At 43.0% G+C, this 22,172-nt stretch overlaps 1 protein-coding gene across 3 annotated transcripts in view; it reads right to left on the reverse strand.

Annotated features, from left to right (window-relative positions):
• Positions 1-851: 851 nt before the first annotated feature.
• Positions 852-22,172, reverse strand: part of LOC137532175 (alpha-1-antiproteinase-like) — a 42,986-nt gene continuing 21,665 nt past the window's right edge. For 2 of the 3 annotated variants that reach the window (XM_068252400.1, XM_068252399.1), the window contains exons 2-5: positions 13,530-14,260; positions 12,091-12,352; positions 7,741-7,888; positions 852-1,092 (exon numbers count right to left, since the gene is read on the reverse strand). In XM_068252400.1, the coding sequence (XP_068108501.1) occupies positions 904-1,092; positions 7,741-7,888; positions 12,091-12,352; positions 13,530-14,256 (1,326 nt within the window). In that variant the 5' untranslated portion in view covers positions 14,257-14,260 and the 3' untranslated portion in view covers positions 852-903. Of the gene's footprint in view, positions 1,093-7,740; positions 7,889-12,090; positions 12,353-13,529; positions 14,261-19,358; positions 19,465-22,172 lie in introns of those variants that run through there. The other variant, XM_068252398.1, reaches the window with a different exon arrangement.

Genomic DNA, 22,172 nt, shown 5'->3' on the forward strand with positions numbered 1-22,172 from the left:
AGACACTTTTAGCAGTGAGGATGAAACAGAGAGCAGGGTAAGTGTTTTTTCTAATGTTCCCACTGATTTCTATGGTAAATACATGAGGGGGCTTCGTCTCTAGTTCACTTTAAGGCCTATTTCACAGTGGCACGTTAAAGGCGCAGGTTATAAAAAATTATAACGCAGACTAGCGCACAGCAATACAAAGTCTGTGCGACACTCACAGTGCTCACGTTGCGTTGTGTGTAACGTGTAGCAATATTTAGATAGTGCTGCATTCTGTGCGTTTAGCAATACATTTGCTGCGTTATGTGTGTTGCACATGCTCAGTAATGTTTTGTTTTGTTTTTTTAAATGTAACGCATGCGCCGTTTTCGTTCCATCAGTATGCGACGAAAGCGGCGCACCAAGAGACACATAACACAGTGCAAAATAACATCCAATTTTATTACCTACATGCGCTGCGTTATAGACAAGTTGTGCGACTTTAACGTCGCATCAAACGCAATGTCCCACTATGAAAGTAGCCTAAGGCTCTGCCTCTGACACAGACGACCTGGGTTCAAATCTCAGCTGTTCCTGTTCAGGTAGGCCTGGTGCACACTAGCAATAAAAATAGTCCGATCGCAGTTCGTAACAGAACAGGTCCAATGTTAACCTATGGATCTGTTCACATTTGTCCGTTCGAAAGGATCCGTTGCACAGGCTCCTCTGTACGGACTGCAAGTTTGGTGCTGCAGCAAATTTTCCGGACAGCAGAGCCCAGTGGAACGGAAAAAGTGCTATACAAATATAGGAATTATTATTATTAAAGGTAAGACATATAAAAATGATAATGGTTAAAAAAATAAAAAAATCAAATAAGTCAGTCAAGATAAAGCCAGTTCTTTATTCAAGTTGCTGTAAAAATAAGTAAAGAGATTATTTCTCGGGGTTTGCTATTTTGGCGAAAAAGAGCACGGTTTTGCTGGCGTGGTCGTACACAGAGAGAATAAAGGGGTGATTAAAAGTAATAGTAGGAGGCAGGCTCATCGGAATGGCTTCCACCACTGTAGTTGCTGCAGCCTCTGTTCCTTTCTCATCAATGCTTATTTTAGCTTTGTGTATGGCCTGTGGAGGAGAAAGATCACAAGATTCAAATGTGGCCTGATTCAATTAAAAAAAATACTACAAATGGTGCATTTCAACTTAAAGGACAACTATCAAAGTTAAAGAGGAACTTCAGTCTAAACAAGCATACTGCCATTAACCCTCCTGGCGGTTTGCTAAAAATCCGCCAGGGGGCAGCAAATCTTTTTTTTTTTATTTGTTTTTTGTTTTTTCATGTAGCGAGACAAAGTCTCGCTACATGATAGCCGCTGCTCAGCGGCATCCCCCCAGCCCCTCCGATCGCCTCCGGCGATCGGCGATCAGGAGATCCCGTTCAAAGAACGGGATCTCCTGGAGGTCGTGACGTCAAAGGGGATTCCGATCCACCCCATAGAGCTGCCTGGCACTGATTGGCCAGGCAGCGCACGGGGTCTGGGGGGGGCGGCTGTGGCGCGACGGATAGCGGCGGATCGGCGGGTAGCGGCGGCGATTGGGCACTGCACGCAGCTAGCACAGTGCAGCAAAAAAAAAAATTATGCAAATCGGCCCAGCGGGGCCTGAGCGGTGCCTTCCGGCGGCATAGCCCGAGCTCAGCTCGGGCTTACCGCCAGGAAGGTTAAGTTACATTAGTTATGTTAATTAAAATTGATAGTTAATATAACCTCTTACCCACCCTGTTTTAAAAGAACAGGCAAAGCATTGTGATTTCATGCTGGCAGCCCATTTGAAAGGAGGTGACAATGAGCATGAGACACAGTTCCAACTGTCCTGTGTCTTGATCACCCCTCCCAGCTGCTAGGCAATGAGAACAACAACATCAGGCATCCCATCATGCTTTGCACAGCAGCAGGGGAAGAATACCCGGGCAAATGTCTTTGATGGGGAGGAGCTTAGCTTCTGTGCAGCTAAAAATGATGCTTTGGTAAGAAAAACAAAGTTCTGATGCTGTGAAAAGAAACACTAAGACTTTTCAGTGCTGCTGAGTAGATTTTTAGTCTGGAAGTTCACTTTAACTAAAATACTAAATGCCACATATATTTCCAGTAATTACTTGCCAATAGCAATACAAAGGCTTTTTTTCATCTTTTCATGTTTTATGTGAAGAAAAAAATGGCATTTACAGAGAACAGTTTTCACTGTGGGTGTTACTATTGAGGACCGTGTCCAGCACATCCAGCATACAGAAACAATCTTCACTGGCTCTAATACTGTGAGTAAAATGTGTTCAGAATGATAGAAAGCAGAAATATAGCTTCAAATGTGTGTAAATAATCAGCTGCAGCTCTGTGCTTCCGACCCTATGTCTCTCTCTCTGCCACGCAGTGTAAAGTAAACCATTTACAGCCAGGGAGATCTCATTCTAAATGGTGGGGGAAGGAGGGGCATTCAATTAAGGAAAAAGTACAGGTCCTTCTTTTCAGACCCTTCTCTATATCTAAAAATACCCCAGCTGTTCTCATATGATCTGTGAAAAAGCAGGCAGGGCAGAAACAAACAGTAAATAATTCCTCTGTGAATAGTGACATAAGTGAAACCTAGCTACATGGTATAGCTCTAGCCACACAAATTGTTACAAACAGCTGGCAAACAAGGCATTTTTTGCACAGGTTGTGATGTGAGACCTCTGAAAAGCTTTCTAGTGTTGCTGGCTAAAACCTCTATAGGTATGTGGGGTTTACAGAAGAAACGTTTCTTTGAAAGTTGTTCTAAAGAACAGTGGTCTGAAACTTAGCATTTCTTCTTTGCTCTAAAAGATTATTTACAGCATAAAAACTACTACCACAAAAAAAAAAGCATTCAAACAGTTAAAGGACAACTGAAGTGAGGGGGTAAGGAGGCTGCCATATTTATTTCATTTAAAGCAATACCTCTGCCTCTAATACTTTTACCTATAGACCCTGAACAAGCATGCAGAGATCAGGGGTTTCTGACATTATTGTCAGATCTCACGAGATTAGCTGCATGCCTGTTTCTGGTGTTGCTCTGACACTTCTGCAGCTAATAAATTAGCAGGGCTGCCGGGCAACTGGTATTGTTTAAAAGGAAATACATAGGGCAGCCTCCATACCCCTCTCACTACAGTTGTCCTTTAACCACTTAAGCCCTCAGTAATTTTCACTTTATGCATCCGAGCAATGTTGCTCACCTCCCATTCATTAGCCTATACCTTTATCACTACTTATCACAATGAACTAATCTATATCTTGTTTTTTCTGCCACCAATTAGGTTTTCTTTGGGGGGTACATTTTGCTAAGAGCTACCTTACTGTAAATGCATTTTAACAGTAATAATAAGAAAAAAACTGAAAAAAAATCATTATTTCTCAGTTTTCGGCCATTATAGTTTTAAAATAATACATGCCTCCATAATTAAAACCCACGTATTGTATTTGCCCATTTGTCCCGGTTATTTCACCGTTTAAATTATGTCCCTATCACAATGTATGGCGACAATATTTTATTTGGAAATAAAAGAGCATTTTTTCCGTTTTGCATCCATCACTATTTACAAGCTTACAAAAATTAAAAAAAAAAAATCATCTTTACAAAGATATTTAAAAAGTTTAGACCCTTAGGTAAATATTTTTTTTTTTATTATTGTAATGTTTTTTGTTTTTTTTTATTAAACATTTTATGTGGGTATTTTTGGGAGGGTGGGATGTAAACAGTGTTTGATTTGGGGAAATATATGTGTATTGTAATTTTTTTTTACTTTTAGATGTAGTTTTACTTTTTGTCCACAAGATGGCAACCTTGAGTTTGTTTACATGACGTCACTCTAAGCGTACAATGTACGCTTAGAGGGACATAGGAGTCAGAAAAAGCAAAGTTTCCGAGAGAAGCTGTCACTTTTTCTGCGGGGGAGAGGAATCAGTGATCGGGCACCATGGCCCGATTCATTGATTCCTGGGCTAACGTGGCCGGGAGTGCGCGTGCACGCGCTCGATCGGCCGAAGGAGCGCGCGGGAGCACACATGTCCTCCTTGACATTTTTATACATCTAGGAGGACAAAGGGGTTAAAGAAACACTGAAGCGAAAAAAAATATATGATATAATGAATTTGTTGTGTAGTACAGATAATTACTAGATCAGTAGCAAAAAAAAATACTGTATTCTCATATTTTTATTTTCAGTTATACAGCTTTTTTATAACATTGCATCATTCTCTAATATTTGCAGTTTACACACTACTCAGCATTCTAAATGATTTTACAGAGAGAGCCCGTTTCCACTAACGCGAATCCGCATGCAGACAACGCATGCGGATTCGCATAAGCAATACAAGTGGATGGGATTGTTTCCACTTGTCAGTTTTCATTTGCGTTTTTGTGTGCAGGATTTTTCTGCACGGTAGACCCTGCAGAATTCATCTGCGTGTGGAATGCAGGCGAATCGCAGACAATGTATTTAATAGGGAAATCGCATGCATTTTTTGCATGCGTTTTTCCCGTGATTTCGCGTGCGATTTCGCATTGAAAGTAATGTAAATTGACACAGGCAGTGACATGGTTAAAATCGCATATACCCTGCCTATGCGAAATCGCGGCAAAAAACGCATGCGGAATCGCATCCGCATGCGATTTCGTCAGCGGTGATATGCGGCGATTCTGCACCGCAATAGTGGAAACGGGCCCAGAAGGCCAGTGAACTTTTGACCTGTCCTGAACTGTTCTCTGCAGTTCAGATAACAACCTTCAGAAAACAGCTCTCTGCAACTTTGAAAGTCATAAAGCTCAATGGTAATTTGCATAGATAATAACTGGAGTTTCTTAACTCTTCCTGTACTGGAAACAATATTCGACTTATGTCTCTGTTCCTAATGCTTTATTTCGTAGCTGTACTACACAACTAACTCATTGTATCATCATTTTTTTTCGCTTCAGTGTCTCTTTTGCTGCCGCATCCATTATCTTCCCTTAACATTCCTTTGTCTGCTACAATTAGTATACATTCCTAGCTGTGCTGTAGAAGCAGAGAGAGCTGAGAAGGGATAACTAGAAAGATTTTAACCTCCCTGGCGGTATCATTAATTCTAGATTTTATTATCTAAAAGCGGTACAATTTTTTCATGAGCTTGTAGACACTAAAAGTCATACCGCTATGAAGTCATAGATCTTGCGGCAGCCCTGCACATTACACACCTCCCACGGTCCGTAGATCAGGTAGAAGTTAATATATAAATACAACAACTTTGCTATGAAATGCAATGGCAGCTTTCAGAGCAGATAAACTGTACTTTGGGAACTTGTAATTTGTAAACAGACGATATTACTTGTGCACAAAAGAAAATATGGTAACTGTATATGGGTAATAAAAACACTTGTTTTATTGAATGTTATGTCAGAGTTTTACTTTAAAGAGACTCTGTAACATCAAAAAGATCCCCTGGGGGGTACTCACCTCGGGTGGGGGAAGCCTCCGGATCCTAATGAGGCTTCCCACGCCATCCTCTGTCCCACGGGGGTCTCGCTGCAGCCCTCTGAACAGCCGGTGACAAACCCGACTGTAATTTCAATATTTACCTTTGCAGGCTCCAGGGGGGGGCGCTGTGGCTGCTCTCGGCTCCGAACTACACGGAAATACCTGATCTCAGTCGGGTCCGCTCTACTGCGCAGGCGCCGGAGACTTGCTCCTGCGCAGTAGAGCAGACCCGACGGCGATTGGGTATTTCCGCCTACTTCGGAGCCGACAGCCGTCAGAGCGCCTGTGCAGGAGCCGGGAAGGTAAATATTGACGTCATCGCTGCACGGAGGGCTGCAGCGAGACCCCCGAGGGACGAAGGACGGCGTGGGAAGCCTCATTAGGTTCCGGAGGCTTCCCCCACCCGAAGTGAGTACCCCCCCAGGGGACAGTTTGATGTTACAGTTCCTCTTTAAAGGGGAACTGTAGAGAGAGGTATATGGAGGCTGTCATGTTTATTTCCTTTTAGACAATACCAGTTGCCTGGCAGCCCTGCTGATCCTCTGCCTCTAATACTGTTAGCCATAGCCCCTGAACAAGCATGCAGCAGATCAGGTGTTTCAGTGGTTCAGACTTATAAGTCTGATCTGACAAGACTAGCTGCATGCTTGTTTCTGGTTTTAATCAGATACTACTGTAGAGAAATAGACCAGCAGGGCTGCCAGGCAACTGGTATTGATTAAAAGAAAATAAACATGACAGCCTCCATATACCTCTCTCTTCAGTTCCCCTTTAAGGAGAAAATTTAACCCAGGATTGATCTTCATCCCGATCAGTAGCCGATACCTTTCCCACGAGAAATGTTTACTTTTTCTTGAATACATCATCTGGGGAGGTGTGTGTGTGTGTGTGGGGGGGGTCTGTGTGGCTACTATTGTGGTAAAACCCCTCCCACAGTGTGATGTCAGAGAGTACCTGTGTTCCTGCCGAAAGACTCCCAGTGCTATGAATTTAGCCACTTTAGGATCCTTGATACGCATATCTACGCCCCTTTAAACTTCATGTGCGGATCAGAGGGGTAGATATGCGTATTGCTGCCTTACCATCGCGTTCACGATCCCCGCGCCGTTGTCGGTCGATGTACCGTGGCAGCCCCCTCCATCTGTGATCAGGATGTGAGAATCTTTTATTCTCAATCCCGATCACCGTTCCCGTGTCCTCCAAGAGCTTGATTAGGTCACACAAGCTCTCAGACCAGACACTTCAGAGTTCTCCCGTGTTCTATTAATAGAAACATGGTCTCAGTAGCACCATCTTGTGGCCAAAAAGTAAAAATACACCTAATTATGCCAGTATACTGCTTTACATAGAAAGTTTAATATTTTTTGTAATTACATTTAACCCATTCCAACCCTGCCCCACAGTTACAGAAATAAAATACTTGTTTAAAAATGATGTTTTTTTTCATTTTTTTTAAACAAGTATTTTATTATTACAAGTATATATTTTTTTACATAAATAGTTACCTTAGGGACTTTTCTAATATGGATGTCATGAGAGTAAATTACTGTTAATTTAGCAAAAAAAAGTCTTGTAATAAGTGAAATAGTATTAAAAATCCCTAAACGGAAAAATGCTCCTTTATTTCCAGATAAAATATTATCACCATACATTGTACTAGGGACACAATTTAAACGTTGTAATAACCTGGACAAATGGGCAAATAAAACAGGTGGGTTTTATGTATCTAAGCCCATTTTGTTTTAAAACTATGATGGCTGAAAACTGAGAAATAATCTTTTTTTTTTCTTTTTTTTCCTTATTATTCTCTTTACAATGTATATCAAATAAAATAATTCATAGCAAAAACTACCACCCAAAGAAAGCCTAATTTGTGGCAAAAAAACAATATATGGATCATTTCAGTGTGATAAGTAACAAAGTTATTGCTGAATGAATGGGAGGAGCGCTGAAATGTGAAAGTTGTTTTGGTTTTCAAGGGAAAAAACCTGTGATCCTGAAGTGGTTAACATTTTTTTTCACGAAAATTAATGCAAAATGAATATTGGCGTGTGGTGTGTGTGTGTGTGTGGGGGGGGGGGAGGGGGGGGGGACGAACTGCCACAAAAATGAATTTTAGCGTTCAATGCATTTTTTTTTCCTTTACTCTTAAAAAAAAACACTTTCATTTTCGTTTTGTCTTTTATAATCAGAAAACTCTAAAAATCAAACTTAGCAAGGGAATAGAAAAAAAAAATCATTCTCACCTTTGAGACCTTCAGATTAGGCGCCCCAGTGACACCGGTGAGATCGGCGCTGTCGGAAAATAGATCAACTATTCCAAGTTTCGCTAACACGTCTTTCAGCTCCAGGGACCCAGAGATAGAAAACCTGGGGATTTGTAAGCCCACAACCCTGTGTGGAAAACATGGGAAAGGGTTAGTGATAAATCCAAACAAACATAATTATCAAAGGATAGGTTTAGGATGGCAATGGACTTTTATGCTGTTACTATAAAAAAAGAAGTGTTGAATCAGGATGATACAATTTATTGGCAAACTGAGAGGTAAAAAAAAATAGTAAGCTTTCGGGGCAGCATGGTAGCGTAGCAGTTAGCGCTCTCGCCTTGCAGCGCTGGGTCCCCGGTTTGAATCCCAGCCAGGTCAACATCTGCAAGGAGTTTGTATGTTCTCCCCATGTCTGTGCAGGTTTCCCCCGGGCACTCTGGTTTCCTCCCACATACCAAAGACATACAGATAAGTTGATTGGCTTCCCCCCTAAAATTGGCCCTAGACTACAATACATACACTACACAATATATGTAGATATATGACTATGTTAGGGACTAGATTGTGAGCTCCTTCGAGGGACAGTTAGTGACAAGACTATATATATTCTATACAGCGCTGCGGAAGATGTCGGCGCTCTATAAATACTAAATAATAATATGCCTTCTTCAGAATTAGATGGAAGTCTGAAGAAGATATATTAACCGAAAGCTTACTTTTTATTTATCTCTAAGTTAGCCAATAAATTGTATCAGCCTGATTCAAAATGTCTTTCTGATGGCTAACACGGTATAATACTCTACTGCTTCTACTATAAAAAAAAAGAAGGAAACCTTTAGGGCTGGAACCCACAGGAGCGCTTTTGGCAGCGTTTTGGCAGCACTGTGATACGCTAGCAGTTTGCCAAAACGCTGGGCTAATGTTAATGGATGGGGCAACTTCCACAGGAGCGTTTGCGTTTCCCAGAAACGCAAACGCAGGACCTGCAGCATTTTTGGAGCGTTAGCGCTTCAATGTAAAGTATTGAAACGCTAGCAGAAACGCTCAGCAAAACCTAAACTGAGCGGTTTTGCTAGCGTTTTGCGGTTCATCACACTGTAACAAAATGAAAAATAATTCACAGGACCAATCAGGATAAATCAGGAAAATAATATTTCTGCTGGTTTCCATCTTTACTGCCAAAAGTGGCATCACTGCTGCCGGATTCTTTTTAACCCAACTCAGTGATCATTTCCCCTCCCTACTGCCAGACCTTACACTTCCAACAAGCCCGCTGGCACTGCACCGTTCCTGCTGTCAGGGCAGGCGCTACCATTAAGGCAAAGGAGGCAGCTGCCCCAGGGCCCCAGAGCTTGTAGGGGCCCCCAGTGGCTACAAGAGGAAAAAACATTTTTCAAATCGGCCTTATAGTTTTTGAGAAAATCGATTTTAAAGTTTCAAAGGAAAAAAAAAACACATTTAAAAACCTGCCGACTTTAATGGTTAATAGCAAATCCACCTTAAATGCTAGAACCCCTAAATTTGCTGGATATGTTAAGGAGATCATTAGGAATAAGAGGAAAAAACAATTTTCAAGACCTTATAGTTTTTGAGAAAATCGATTTTAAAATTTGGAAGGAAAAAAGTATAGTTTTAAATGCGGTAAATGTCACTTTTAGTAGCAAACCTAACGGTAGTGTAATTTTACATGCATCAAACGAAAGCGCAATAAATTTCCTGACAGGGTTTCCAGGGGGTCTATACGCAGCCGCAGCGCTTTGGCCAGGGATCGCTATACAGCCGCAATATGGCTGTATGAAGATCCCTGGCATTTTTTCCTATTTTCCCAATTTTTTTTTATGTTTAGAGCGTGGGAATTAAAAAAAAAAAAAAAATATGTGGGGTCCCCCCTCCTGAAACTTTTTAACCCCTTGTCCCCCATGCAGGCTGGGATAGCCAGAATGTGGAGCTCTGATCGATTGGGACTTCACACCCTGACTATACCAGCTGCAAAAAAGGTCCCCTAATGCCGATTTTCGTTCCGGGGTATATGTTGGGGGGGGGGGGCCCCCCCAGGTTTATTTTGCCCTGGGGCCCCATTGTTGCTTAAACCGGCCCTGCCTGCTGTTAGGCAAAGGCAATGAGACCAAGAAAAAAAAATAGTGACATACTGGGGCCAATTTTAGAAAAAAAAGGGTTTACATATTTTTGGGGGCAGTATTTTTTGGATTTTTTTTTAACTTCTGGATGATTCAACCCCTATAAATACTTGTGGGGGGGGGGTTAAAGGTTACGTGTGGGAGGATGCGGTTAAGGTTAGACAGAGGGATCGGTTAAGGCTAGTCACATGGAGGATGGTTAAAGAAAACCTGAACTGAAAATTAAAAGTCAAAATAACCATACACAAGTCATACTTACCTCCCATGTAGTCTACTCCTCAATCTATTTTTCCTCTCATGCGTCCAGTTTGTCCACTGAGATCAATGGAATTCTCTGTCCTCCATTTTGAAAATGGCCATTACCCCATAACAGCTTCCTGGTCAGCACACTGCTAAACTGTAACATCGCCCACTTGAGCGATAGGGAAACATGGACATTACCGGGCACATCAGTTGTCCACTCAGCTATAACTGACAGCAACTGATGTATAACTGACAGCAACTGATATATTTCATTTCTGACAAAATGTTGTCAGAACGGGAAGGGATCACTGTCAGCAGAAAATGGTGAGCTTCTGAGAGGAATGGATGGCAAGGTAACTATGCAATGTTCATTTGAAGTTACCTCATGTGTTTATTTTAAATAATTTTACGCAGTACAGGTTCTCTTTAAGGATAGGGCGTGGGGGAAGGGGGTTATTTTAGGCATCCAGGGGGTGTTGCTTAAAGCGGAATATAACCCTACATTTCAACTTTGCTCTAAAACATTATTTACAGTATATTATATGCAACCAGCATTTTTTTTTTTTTACTAGACCAGCATTGGAAGGGTTACACAGGGCTTTAAAGTTCCTTTAGATTTCTGCAGACGCATCCGAAGCTGAAATAGATACATTTTGTTTACATAATGTATTAGTGTTGAATGTGACTCATCTCTCTGACTGAGAAGGAACTTGGAGGACAGCCAAAGAGTGTGTAACTGCTTATCAATAGATACATGTAACTAAATAGAATGTATCTATCTGAACTTCTGCATATCTCTCCAGGACCTCTGTGTTTAACCCTTCCAATGCTGGTCTAGTAAAAAAGAAATGCTTTTTGCATATAATATGCTGTAAATAATATTTTAGAGCAAAGTTGAAATGCAGGGTTATATTCCGCTTTAGGTTAGGTATCATAGAGGGAGGATTCTGTGTGAGAATAAGGTGAGGTTTTGCTGTGGTAAAATATCTGTAAATATATATATATATATATATATATATATATATATATATATATATACACAGTATAAAAAAATAAAAAAGTACAACTATTAAATTAGTAGAATATCAGTAAAATACACATTTTCTACTACTACTAATTTCACGGCGCCTCTATTTCATGCATGTCAGAAACTAGAGAGGGTATAGCAGTTCTGAAGCGTTTTTTAAAACGCTTGCAGGGGTAAAACCGCTTGGCTAATGAAAGTGAATGGGATGGTGCACACCAGAGCGGCTCACTTTTTCCACAATTGCAAACTCGGGGGCTGCAGCATTTTTTAGATTTCTGAGGCGTTTCTGCCTCAATGTTGAAGTGTAGGAGAGTGGAAAACCGCTCTGAAAAACGCTAGATCAGAGCGGTTTTCCAGGCGTTTTTGTTACAGAAGCTGTTCAGTAACAGCTTTACTGTAACAATATATGAAATCTGCTACACAAAAACGCTCCAAAAAAACACTAGGCATGTTTAGAAGATCTCTCTAAACATGCCTAGAATCGCTCTGTAATCTGCTTCAAAAACTTCTAGCGTTTTGCAGATCTGCTAGCGGTTTTTGGGGCCGGTTCACATTACAAAACGCGGACGGCCACGCATGCGGAACGCAACGCGTACAAAAGCATGCTATCCGCGTTTGTATGCGTTGCGTGGCTGATCCCATCACTGAAAAGTGAATGGGACAGCCGCGCATTTTTGCAAAATCTGCGTGCAGCATGCGTTCCCGGACCGCACAGGTCCGGAACGCATGCAGTGTGAACATCAGACAGTGCACTCTATGCACTGTCTGATGTCGTGCGTGTCGGGCCACCCGCACGCGTTTCCAAAACGTGGCTGGAAACGCGTGCAGTCTGAACGGGCTCAAAGTTGGTGTGCACTGGCCCAGACAACTAAATTCTAAGCAAAAAGAGATTTTCATTTTAAATAAGACAGGTTCTCTTACATTTTCCTGTTCGACTTTTTATATTTCTTCACGGTATTTTGAAAGTGTCCTTCCACTTCCTTAATTTTCCCGTCTTTGGGTAAGATAAACAAGGCAGAGGCGTTCCCCTTGTAGGGCAGATTTACCACCGTAGCATCGCCCAAGAAAGCCACCTGGTAACGGCCGGTTCTGCTCATGAAAGGAACCTTCACCGTAACTTTGTCACTAACGTGAAAGTCTCCCTCGCTGGTGTACTCCTCCTCAAAAGGAACTTCCCACTTTCCTGGAAAACAACGAATAAATAATTATGTGAAATATACCCTCACTGGACACTTTATTATGAATACCGGTACACTCACTGATTCATGCATTTATACCAAGCCAATCACGCAGCAGCAGTGCAATGTATAAACTCAGGTAGATGCAGATCAGGAGCTCCAGTTCAGGTTGTAGTGAGTACATCTTTCTCTGTTGGTTTGCTGGATGTCTCAAACACGGTTGAACGTTTCTTATAGTGATCCTGAGCTGAAGCTCAGGTTCAAAATCAGATACTTACCCTGAAGAGAAGAAAAACTTAGAGTCCTATTGAGGCTTCCCTCGCTAGTCTGATGCCCCCCATAGCAGAGTGCAGCCCCCCTTCACATCGGGGCTGTGCAGCTCCATTTCCTAGCTCAGTAGCCACGCAAGCCTGCCCACGCATGCGCAGTAGAATGGAGCCCGTGGTGTCGGCTTACTGCTCAGGTGCAGACGGGCTCAATTGGCTATTGCACGACCATGATTCAGGAAGAGGACCTGCGTGGCCACGATGTGATTAGCGACAATGCCTTGTTGCTTATCTTCTGGGGGGCCGAGCTCAGCGCTGGAGGACAACAGAGTAGCGAGGGAAGCCTCAACAGTATCCTGAGGCTTCTTTCTATTAAGGTAAGTATCTTATTTTGTACCCGAGCTTCGGCTCCAGTACACTTTAAAGCAACTGTACAAACACCAGACTAACTCAGCAGATAAAGAGCGCCTTGACCTAGAAGCTAGCATGTGTATGGGAGCCCACCAACATTGCCTAAAAACCCAGCATGCTAGATCTTTAGCAACGTCCAATGTCTGAGACCACTGTTCTCCTCACTCACTCTCCACGCCCACTGACTTTCCTCCGCGTGAATGCAAATACAATGGGCGGCGGAGATAGCTGCTATAAAAATAGTGGCACATTTTAACACTATTTTACTATTGCCTAACCTGATCCCATACTCACTTCAACCCTCCCTCCAGTGGCATAACTATAAATCATGAGACCCCCCCAGCAAAATTCTGGCAGATTCTTTCGTAACTTTACTATACTAGCCAAATATCGCTCCCTACGTAATGCATGATGCAACAATAAAAGCTTTACAAAGCACTTAAACTAAAAAAGAAAAACAAATAGTATGCTAGACTTCCATTAAACAAGTGTCTTAGTAACATACCTCTGAAATAAATAAAATTCACAAGAAGCAAAGCTGCCTCCTTGTCCACACTGCTCAGTACATCAGTAAGCTTGCCATTGGTCTTCTTCTCAATATAACTATTAATTTGTTTCTTGGCCCCTTCATTATCCTGAAAGTCTACCGTGAAGCCTTCCGAGGCATAAAGGTTTTTGGCGTCATCAAGAAACTTGTCAAGGAGCTTCCATGCTTTGCTTATAAAGAGGCCATTTCCAGTATCAAGATGCAGGCCACTCTCATCATTATTCAGAACATCCAAGAGGTGGTGAAAGCCATCATGGATTTCCTTTTCAGAGATCTCAGAAATATTAAAACCAATGCCTTCTATGATCTGGTCATGGGTGTTGCCCCGGGCGCCAAGTGACAGGAGAGCCAATGCTGTTGATATACTTATCGGGGAGATGACAACGTTCTCTGATGGATGGTCTGCTGTCACCTGACGGAATATTTCAAAAGCAAACTGGAGGTTTCCCGCAGCCAGTTTATGGCAGGCCCATGTTTCGTTAGAATGGTGGTGGTCCTTGTGATCATGGCCATGGTTGTGGTGGTGGTGGTGATTTCCTTTTTTGCTGTGGTCAGGTTCATGATCATCTTTCTTCTTATGGCCGCCTTTGCTGCTGCCTTTTTTTCCATGGTCACCATGATGATCTGCAAAGACCAAGGAGCATAGCAGCGCTACACTCAACACCAAACACAGGAGGGCCCTCATCTTACTTAAAGAAAATAAGGGGAAAAATATGTGAGAGTCATCAATAAAAGAGAATGAAGACGTAACAGAAGTATAACATTTGCAAGCTTTTTCAATATTACTGCACTGAAAGCTTTAAATGGAAAAACCCTGATCATTAATACAGGTATAGTGGACTAGCTATGGGTGGGCAAGAGGGGACACATGTCCCTGGGCACAGCACTGGGAGGGCGCTCAGCACCCCCACATATGTGACGGGCAGCTTACTGGCCATCTGAAGTGCTACCGCTTCTCTCCTTCCCTCCCTCTGCAGAAAAGGGTGTGCCGGGTCCTCGGATTAAATCCCAGCTGGCGCACTATCTGCATGGAGTTTGTATATTGTCCCTGTGTCTAGGTGGGTTTCCTCCAGGTACTGCGTCTTCCTCCCACAGCCTAAAAAACATACAGATAAGTTAATTGGCTTCCCCACAAATTGGCCCTACACTACAATACATGCACTACACGATACATACATAGACACATGACTATGGTATTGGTAGGGACTATATTGTGAGACTCTTTGAGGAAAACAGTTAAGTGACATGACTATGTACTCATTACAGTGCTGCAGTAGATGTAACTGCTTTATAAATACATAATAATAATAATAATAATAATAATAATAATAATAGGGTAGGACATTAGACTATGTCTATGGTAGGATTAGATTGTGAGCTACTCTGAGAACAGTCAGTGACATGACTATGTACTCTGTAATGTGCTGCAGTAGATATCAGTGCTATATAAATACATAATAATAATATGGTAGGACATTACACTATGACTATGGTGGGATTAGATTGTGAGCTCCTCTGAGGACAGTCAGTGACATGACTATGTACTCTGTAATGTGCTGCAAAAGATGGCAGTGCTATATAAATACATAATAATAATATGGTAGGACATTAGACTATGACTATGGTAGGATTAGAGTGTGAGCTCCTCTGAGGACAGTCAGTGACATGACTATGTACTCTGTAATGTGCTGCAGAAGATGTCAGTGCTATATAAATACATAATAATAATATGGTAGGACATTAGACTATGACTATGGTAGGATTAGATTGTGAGCTCCTCTGAGGACAGTCAGTGACATGACTATGTACTCTGTAATGTGCTGCAGAAGATGTCAGTGCTATATAAATAAATAATAATAATATGGTAGGACATTAGACTATGACTATGATAGGATTATAGTGTGATCTCCTCTGAGGACAGTCAGTGACATGACTATGTACTCTGTAAAGTGCTGCAGAAGATGTCAGTGCTATATAAATGCACAATAATAAATAAATAAATGGACATGGTTGTAACACCTACACAATATTACCTCTGGATTTGTATATAAAATATATTTTTGTACAACAATATTTATTTTATTGCATCGTTCATACCTGTACCTGCATAGAGATCTTACTGGTGTACAGCCCCCTGCTCCAGCCACCATCATATCATTTCCAGCCTCCTCCCCTTTCCCATTTCTTCCCCAAGTTCCTTGTTTGTATATTTATATTGAGCTGATGAATAAGTATTTTTGTATTATTTTATTATACATGGGATGCAATGTCCCACTGTGAACCTAGCCTTAGGCCCCATTCACACCTAAAAGCGCAAAACGCCGGCAATTACCACGGGAAAAGCACTGGACACTGCAGTGATTTTTTTAGCGATCGCGTTTAGCGCTTCTATAGCATTGAAACGCGATCGCCAGGAAATCGCCTGAAAATGGTGCAGGCTACACATTTGCGTTTGGCGATTTGCGTTAAAAGCCGGCCATCAACGCAAATCGCTCAAGTAAGAACGGGCCCATAGGGTATTATTGCACTAGCGCTTGAGCGTTTTGCCGAAATCGCCGGCAAAACTCTCTAGTGTGAATGGCCCTAAGGGCTGGCAGCCTAAGGGCAAGTTCACAGTGTACAGGTTGCATTGCAGAATAATTCTGCATGCCGACTCACTGCCCATAACATTCTTTGGCCCTGTTCACGACTCTGCATGGTTATGGATCGCGTTATTCTAACTTCCCGCATAAGGGCTCTGAATTAATGTCCATGTCCAGTTTCCATTGCAAATCACACACTTTTCATGCTTGCAATCAGAGCAGGATCATCCACAAGGCAACCTTGGCAGTTTCCTAGGGCCTGGAGAGAGTCTAGGGGCCTGATGGATGCTAGCCCCCATCAAACCTTACCAAAAATGTCACGTGAGCATTATAATAATAATAATAACAATACAAACATTTGTATAGCGCTTTTCTTCTGTTGGACTCAAAGCGCTCAAGAGCTGCAGCCACTGGGACGCGCTCAAGAAGAGGCCACCCAGCAGTGTTAAGGAGTCTTGCCTTAAACTCCTTACTGAATAGGTAAGACCCTAGCCAGGATTTGAACCCTGGTCTCCCATGTCAAAGGCGGTGCCCTTAACCAGTACACTATCCAGCTACTGCATTACCAGTGGGAAAAACTGCTATCTTGCCCTATCTAGGTCCCTATTTCACCTTAAAGTGAACCTAAGGTGGAAATAAACTGATGAGATAAACAATTGTATTTATCCTCCTACTCCTAAAAATGATGATTTTAAGATATCCCAGGAGTTTATTTTATTTTTAAACATTTAGAAAGTAGATTGAATGTTTTGTTGTCTCTGCTCAGTTGCAGTCTATTAAGTGTCCCTAAATGAAAATACATGAACGATTGACCCTTTTCTCTCTCCCTTTGCTCTCAGAAATATGTAGAAATTAATATATTCTGCCAGGAAAACTTGTATGGCTGTAATTTGCTGATCAGTGATGTTTACTATATTCCTGACAAGGTACTGACAGAAGCTGTCACTTCCATTCTTAAAAATTAACTCTTTCAGGCAGCACAATAAAACAAGTAAAACACCCTGGTTATTAATATGTTTAGTACTGTACATACACATGTTTACCTCATCATGTCACATGCCACCTCGGATACATTATAATCCGTCTCTGCTTGTAATATGCAACCCATAACTGTGAATCTAGCCGCAGTCGCTCGTGTTTTGTAGTGGTGCTTTGTAAGCGATTTTAGAAGTGATTTCCGTGATCCAATACAATAAATAAGAGCAAAAACACTCACAAAATGCTGCATGTTCTGCAGTTAGGTTTATTTCTAATCGCAATCTAGGCCAGGGGTAGGGAATCTATGGCTCGGGGGCCAGATGTGGCTCTTTTGATGGCTACATCTGGCTCACAGACAAATCAGTAGGGGTTGATTCACTAAAGGCTCATACACACATCAGACTATAGTCTTTGGAAAATGAAAGATCACAGACCAATCTTACCACCCTTCATGTAGTACGAGAGCCATACTCTACACAGTCTTTTCTATGGAGCTGAACTCCACATCAGAAAAAAATCTTTGCAAGATGCTGCACACACAGATGCTGTACAGACACAAAAGATCAGTATCTGCAAAAGATCTGTTCCTGCCAAAAATCCATTCCTGCAAATTGCAATGATAGTCTATGAGATCTGCAGATCATCATACACACATGATTTAACTGACATTCATCTGCAGATCAAGCAATCATCTGCAGATCTGAAAATCCATCCTGGTGGATCTGATCTGCAGATGAATGTCAGTTAAATCATGTGTGTATGATGATCTGCAGATCTCATAGACTATCATTGCAATTTGCAGGAATGGATTTTTGGCAGGAACAGATCTTTTGCAGATACAGATCTTTTGTGTCTGTACAGCATCTGTGTATGCAGCATCTTGCAAAGATTTTTTTTCTGATGGGGAGTTCAGCTCCATAGAATAGACTGTGTAGGTGTGGCTCTCATACTACATGGAAGGGGGTAAGATTTCTGTCTGATGGGGAGATCAGCTCCATAGAATAGACTGTGTAGAGTATGGCTCTCATACTACATGGAAGGGGGTAAGATTTCTGTCTGATGGGGAGTGCAGCTCCATAGAATAGACTGTGTAGGTGTGGCTCTCATACTACATGGAAGGGGGTAAGATTTCTGTCTGATGGGGAGTGCAGCTCCATAGAATAGACTGTGTAGGTGTGTCTCTCATACTACATGGAAGGGGGTAAGATTTCTGTCTGATGGGGAGTGCAGCTCCATAGAATAGACTGTGTAGGTGTGGCTCTCATACTACATGGAAGGGGGTAAGATTTCTGTCTGATGAGGAGTGCAGCTCCATAGAATAGACTGTGTAGAGTATGGCTCTCATACTACATGAAGGGTGGTAAGATTGGTCTGTGATCTTTCATTTTCAAAAGACTATGGTCTGATGTGTGTATGTGGCCTAAGATACAGTGATCAGGCAGCCCTGCTTAGTGTGGCGGCACAAGTAAAAAAATTTTACTCACGCTCCCCCTCAAAACAAACAGCTGCTCCAATTGTTCCACCCTGGATCCTGTCAGGTCCAGCGACTTTATAGGATGAGATCCCCGCACTTTCCTTGGCCTAATAGGCTGTCTGTCACCTAACAGGCAGCCTATTGGGCCACAGTGCGGGGATCTCGTCCTACAAAGTGAATCGACCCCCAAGTCACCTAGCTAATTGTACAAGTTGTTAGTCTGTATTTCTCCTGCCTGGCTCTCTGAGGAAGTGCTGATGTTGGTGAAACCCAAGAGAAGCTGAAGACGTGTCTGACACTTCCGCTGCCAGGAGGATCAACCGTCTACACATCACCATGGCAACAGGGACATGAGCCCTCTGCTGCGCATGCGCACTCACTGTGCCAGTTTGAAACATATTGTATGGCTCTCACGGAAATACATGTTAAAATATGTGGCGTTTATGGCTCTCTTTTAGCCAAAAAGGTTCCTGACCCCTGATCTAGTGGGTTCACCACTATCCACTTTCATTGTCAGCGATGCAAAAACACTCACAAAAAAACTACTGGGTCCGAACCAAAAGAGAGCATTGCTCCTGGCTCATAGCCCACCAGGTTTACTACTACATGATGCAAGGTCTGGCTTCATTTGATTGATATTACATCTGAGAAGGACCTCTTCCCCTAAGGATGTCCCACAAACACTCCTGGTAACTAATACAGAGATATGATGGTAAGGTTTGCTCCAAGGAAAAATTAGAAACTGTTACTTACTTGCCAAGAGTCCAGGGATCCCAAAGCGTTACTGCCAAGAGTTCAGAGATCCCAAAGCGTTACTCACTGCCAAGAGTCCAGAGATCCCAAAGCATCATGAGCTAAGTCCACCCTGGTCACTTTTATAGAACTGGTCTGTAGGCTATTGTGAAAGCAACAAGCCTTGTAAACATTAACCATATGACCTTAGGGCCAATAGCTCATTTGCAGAAGAGTAAATATTGTTGGAAGTGCATTTATTTGGCTTCCTAGTGCTGCTTTTGATTTTGGATATTAAATTATACTACTTTTTGGTTTTACAAATGTTTTGGTTTTGAATGCATCATCATCATCGGGGCTTATAAAAAACCGAACTCTTCCAGATAGCTCCAAAACTCACATTTACACCGGAGTTTGTAATTCTGATAGTTTTTCGTAATGGAAACGAATCTGAATTTCGTGCTTAACGCTGAATTTGACCGTTCTCGAAATTGTGTACCAGCCCAGAATCCCAGTGACGTAGTTCCTGCTCAGCAGTCAGCAGGGAATATGTCAGTGAGGGGGGGGCGGAGCTATGCATATGACCCTGCCCTGACCAGTATGTCACTGAGCATATGACCCTGTTGCCGCACAGTGGTGGGATAGTGTATTGGTTAAAGGATACCCAAGTAGAGATGGCCAGAACGGTTCGCATGCGAACTTACTCATGCGATTTTCGGTGGTTTGCGTTTGCGGTGAACCGCGAACTATGTGCGAGTTTGACCCGCCCCCTATACTACATCATTAGGGTCAACTTTGGCCCTTTACATCACAGTCAGCAGGCACAGGGTAGCCAATCAGGCTACACTCCCTCCTGGAGCCTCCCCCCCCCCCCCCTTATAAAAGGCAGGCAGCATCAGCCTTTTCACTCACTCGTGTGGCTGCAGTAATTTGAGAAAGGAGAGAACCTGGCTGCTGACATAGGGAAAGCTTAGTTAGGCTCTTGTGTTAGGCTTGTTACGTTGCTCCTTCTTGCTGATCTTATTGCTAAAAAAAAGCACTCCTCATCCTCAACAGCTCTTCTAAGAGGTAATGTTGTTCTTGTGATCTATTTTTTTGTGTGTGTGTCCCACAGACACTTGTGTTGCATATACAGCCCTGTCTGTCAGTCGCAGCTGCTGGACCTTGGCCCCTTGGTAATTCCTACTATGCCACTGCCAGGCCCAGCACATTCAGTGACTACCTGTGTGTGACAGCTGCACATTTGTAATGCCAATCACTGCATACCCACCTGCTCAGTGCACCTACCTACCCACATGAGCGCACACAGTGTCAATGCACCTGTTGACAGTACCTGTGTGTGTGACAGATGCACATTTGTAATACCAATCACTGCATACCCACCCCTTCAGTGCACCTACCTACCTATGTGAGCGCATGCAGTGTAACTGCACCTGTTCACGGTACCTGTGTGTGTGACAGGTGCACATTTGTAATACCCATCACTGCATATACCTACCTGTTGTTCAGTGCACCCACCTTCCTATGTGAGCGTACGCAGTGTCACTGTACCTGTTCGGTACCTGTGTGTGTGGCAGGTGCACATTTGTAATACCCATCACTGCATATACCTAAATGTTGTTCAGTGCAGTGCACCCACCTACCTACGTGAGCGCACGCAGTGTCACGGTACCTTTGGGTTTGACAGGTGCAAATTTATAATACCAGTTATTGCATAATTTTTCACAGTACCTGTGTGACCGCACGCTGTGTAATATACCACTGCATATTGTATTGCAATACCAGCCACTGCATACCTTTCACTGCACCTGTGTGACTGCACATTGTATTAGTCAAGTCAGTGCATACCTTTCACTTCATCTCCCCCGATATGGACAAAACAGGTAAAGGCAGAGGCAGGGGCAGACCCAGAGGCAGGCCACTCAGCAGGTCTGTTCGAGGTCGTGCTCACGTGATTTCGTGCGGCCCTGGACTAAAGTATAGTGCTCAGAAGAAGGCACCTCCCATCAACTCTCAAGGTTGTCAGGACGTGGTTGACTATTTAACACAGAACACCTCATTTTCTGCAGCCACCAGCGCTACTACAGGCACCACATCCGCTGCATTTGACACTTTGCATGAATTATTTGGTGGGGAATTAACTGATTCACAGCCATTATTGCTACAACAAGATGAAGGCGCTAAGCAAGTTACACCACCTCATATGTCTGAGTTAGGCGACACTATGGACGTATCGTGTGAGGAGGAGGATGATCAAGCACCTGCTGTTGGTGCAGTTTGAGGTGTCTGAGGCAAGCGAAGCTGGGGAGGATGATGATGACAAGGATACGGATGCCACGTGGGTTCCAAAGAGACACAATGACCAAGGGGACAGTTCAGAGGGGGAGTCAGAGAGGAGTAGGAGGAGACGAGTTGCTGTTCTCCCTTGCACCTTCACAATCACAGCCTCCCTCCTCCACTCCGCCTCTAACCTTGAGCGGTTCCTGCTCCTCTGCCCACAGCAGCAGCCAGGTGTCCGTGAGGGAAAACTTTGAGCGGAAGAAGCCAATGTCTGCCAGTCACCCCCTTGCCCGGCGTCTGACAGCTGACTTGGCGGAACTGATATTCCGCCAGCTGTTACCTTCCGAAAATTTGTGGCCATTAGGACACCGCAGTGGAAGATACCAGGCCGCAATTATTATTCCAAAAAGGCGATACCCAAACTGTACCGTGAAGTTGAGAGGCAAGTGGTGTCATCTCTGGCACACAGCGTTGGGTCAAGGGTCCATCTGACCATGGATGCCTGGTCAGCCAAGCACGGTCAGGGCAGGTACATTACTTACACAGCCCATTGGG

This window comes from Hyperolius riggenbachi, chromosome 9 (genome assembly GCF_040937935.1).
Source record: "Hyperolius riggenbachi isolate aHypRig1 chromosome 9, aHypRig1.pri, whole genome shotgun sequence".
Classification (NCBI taxonomy): Eukaryota; Metazoa; Chordata; class Amphibia; order Anura; family Hyperoliidae; genus Hyperolius; species Hyperolius riggenbachi.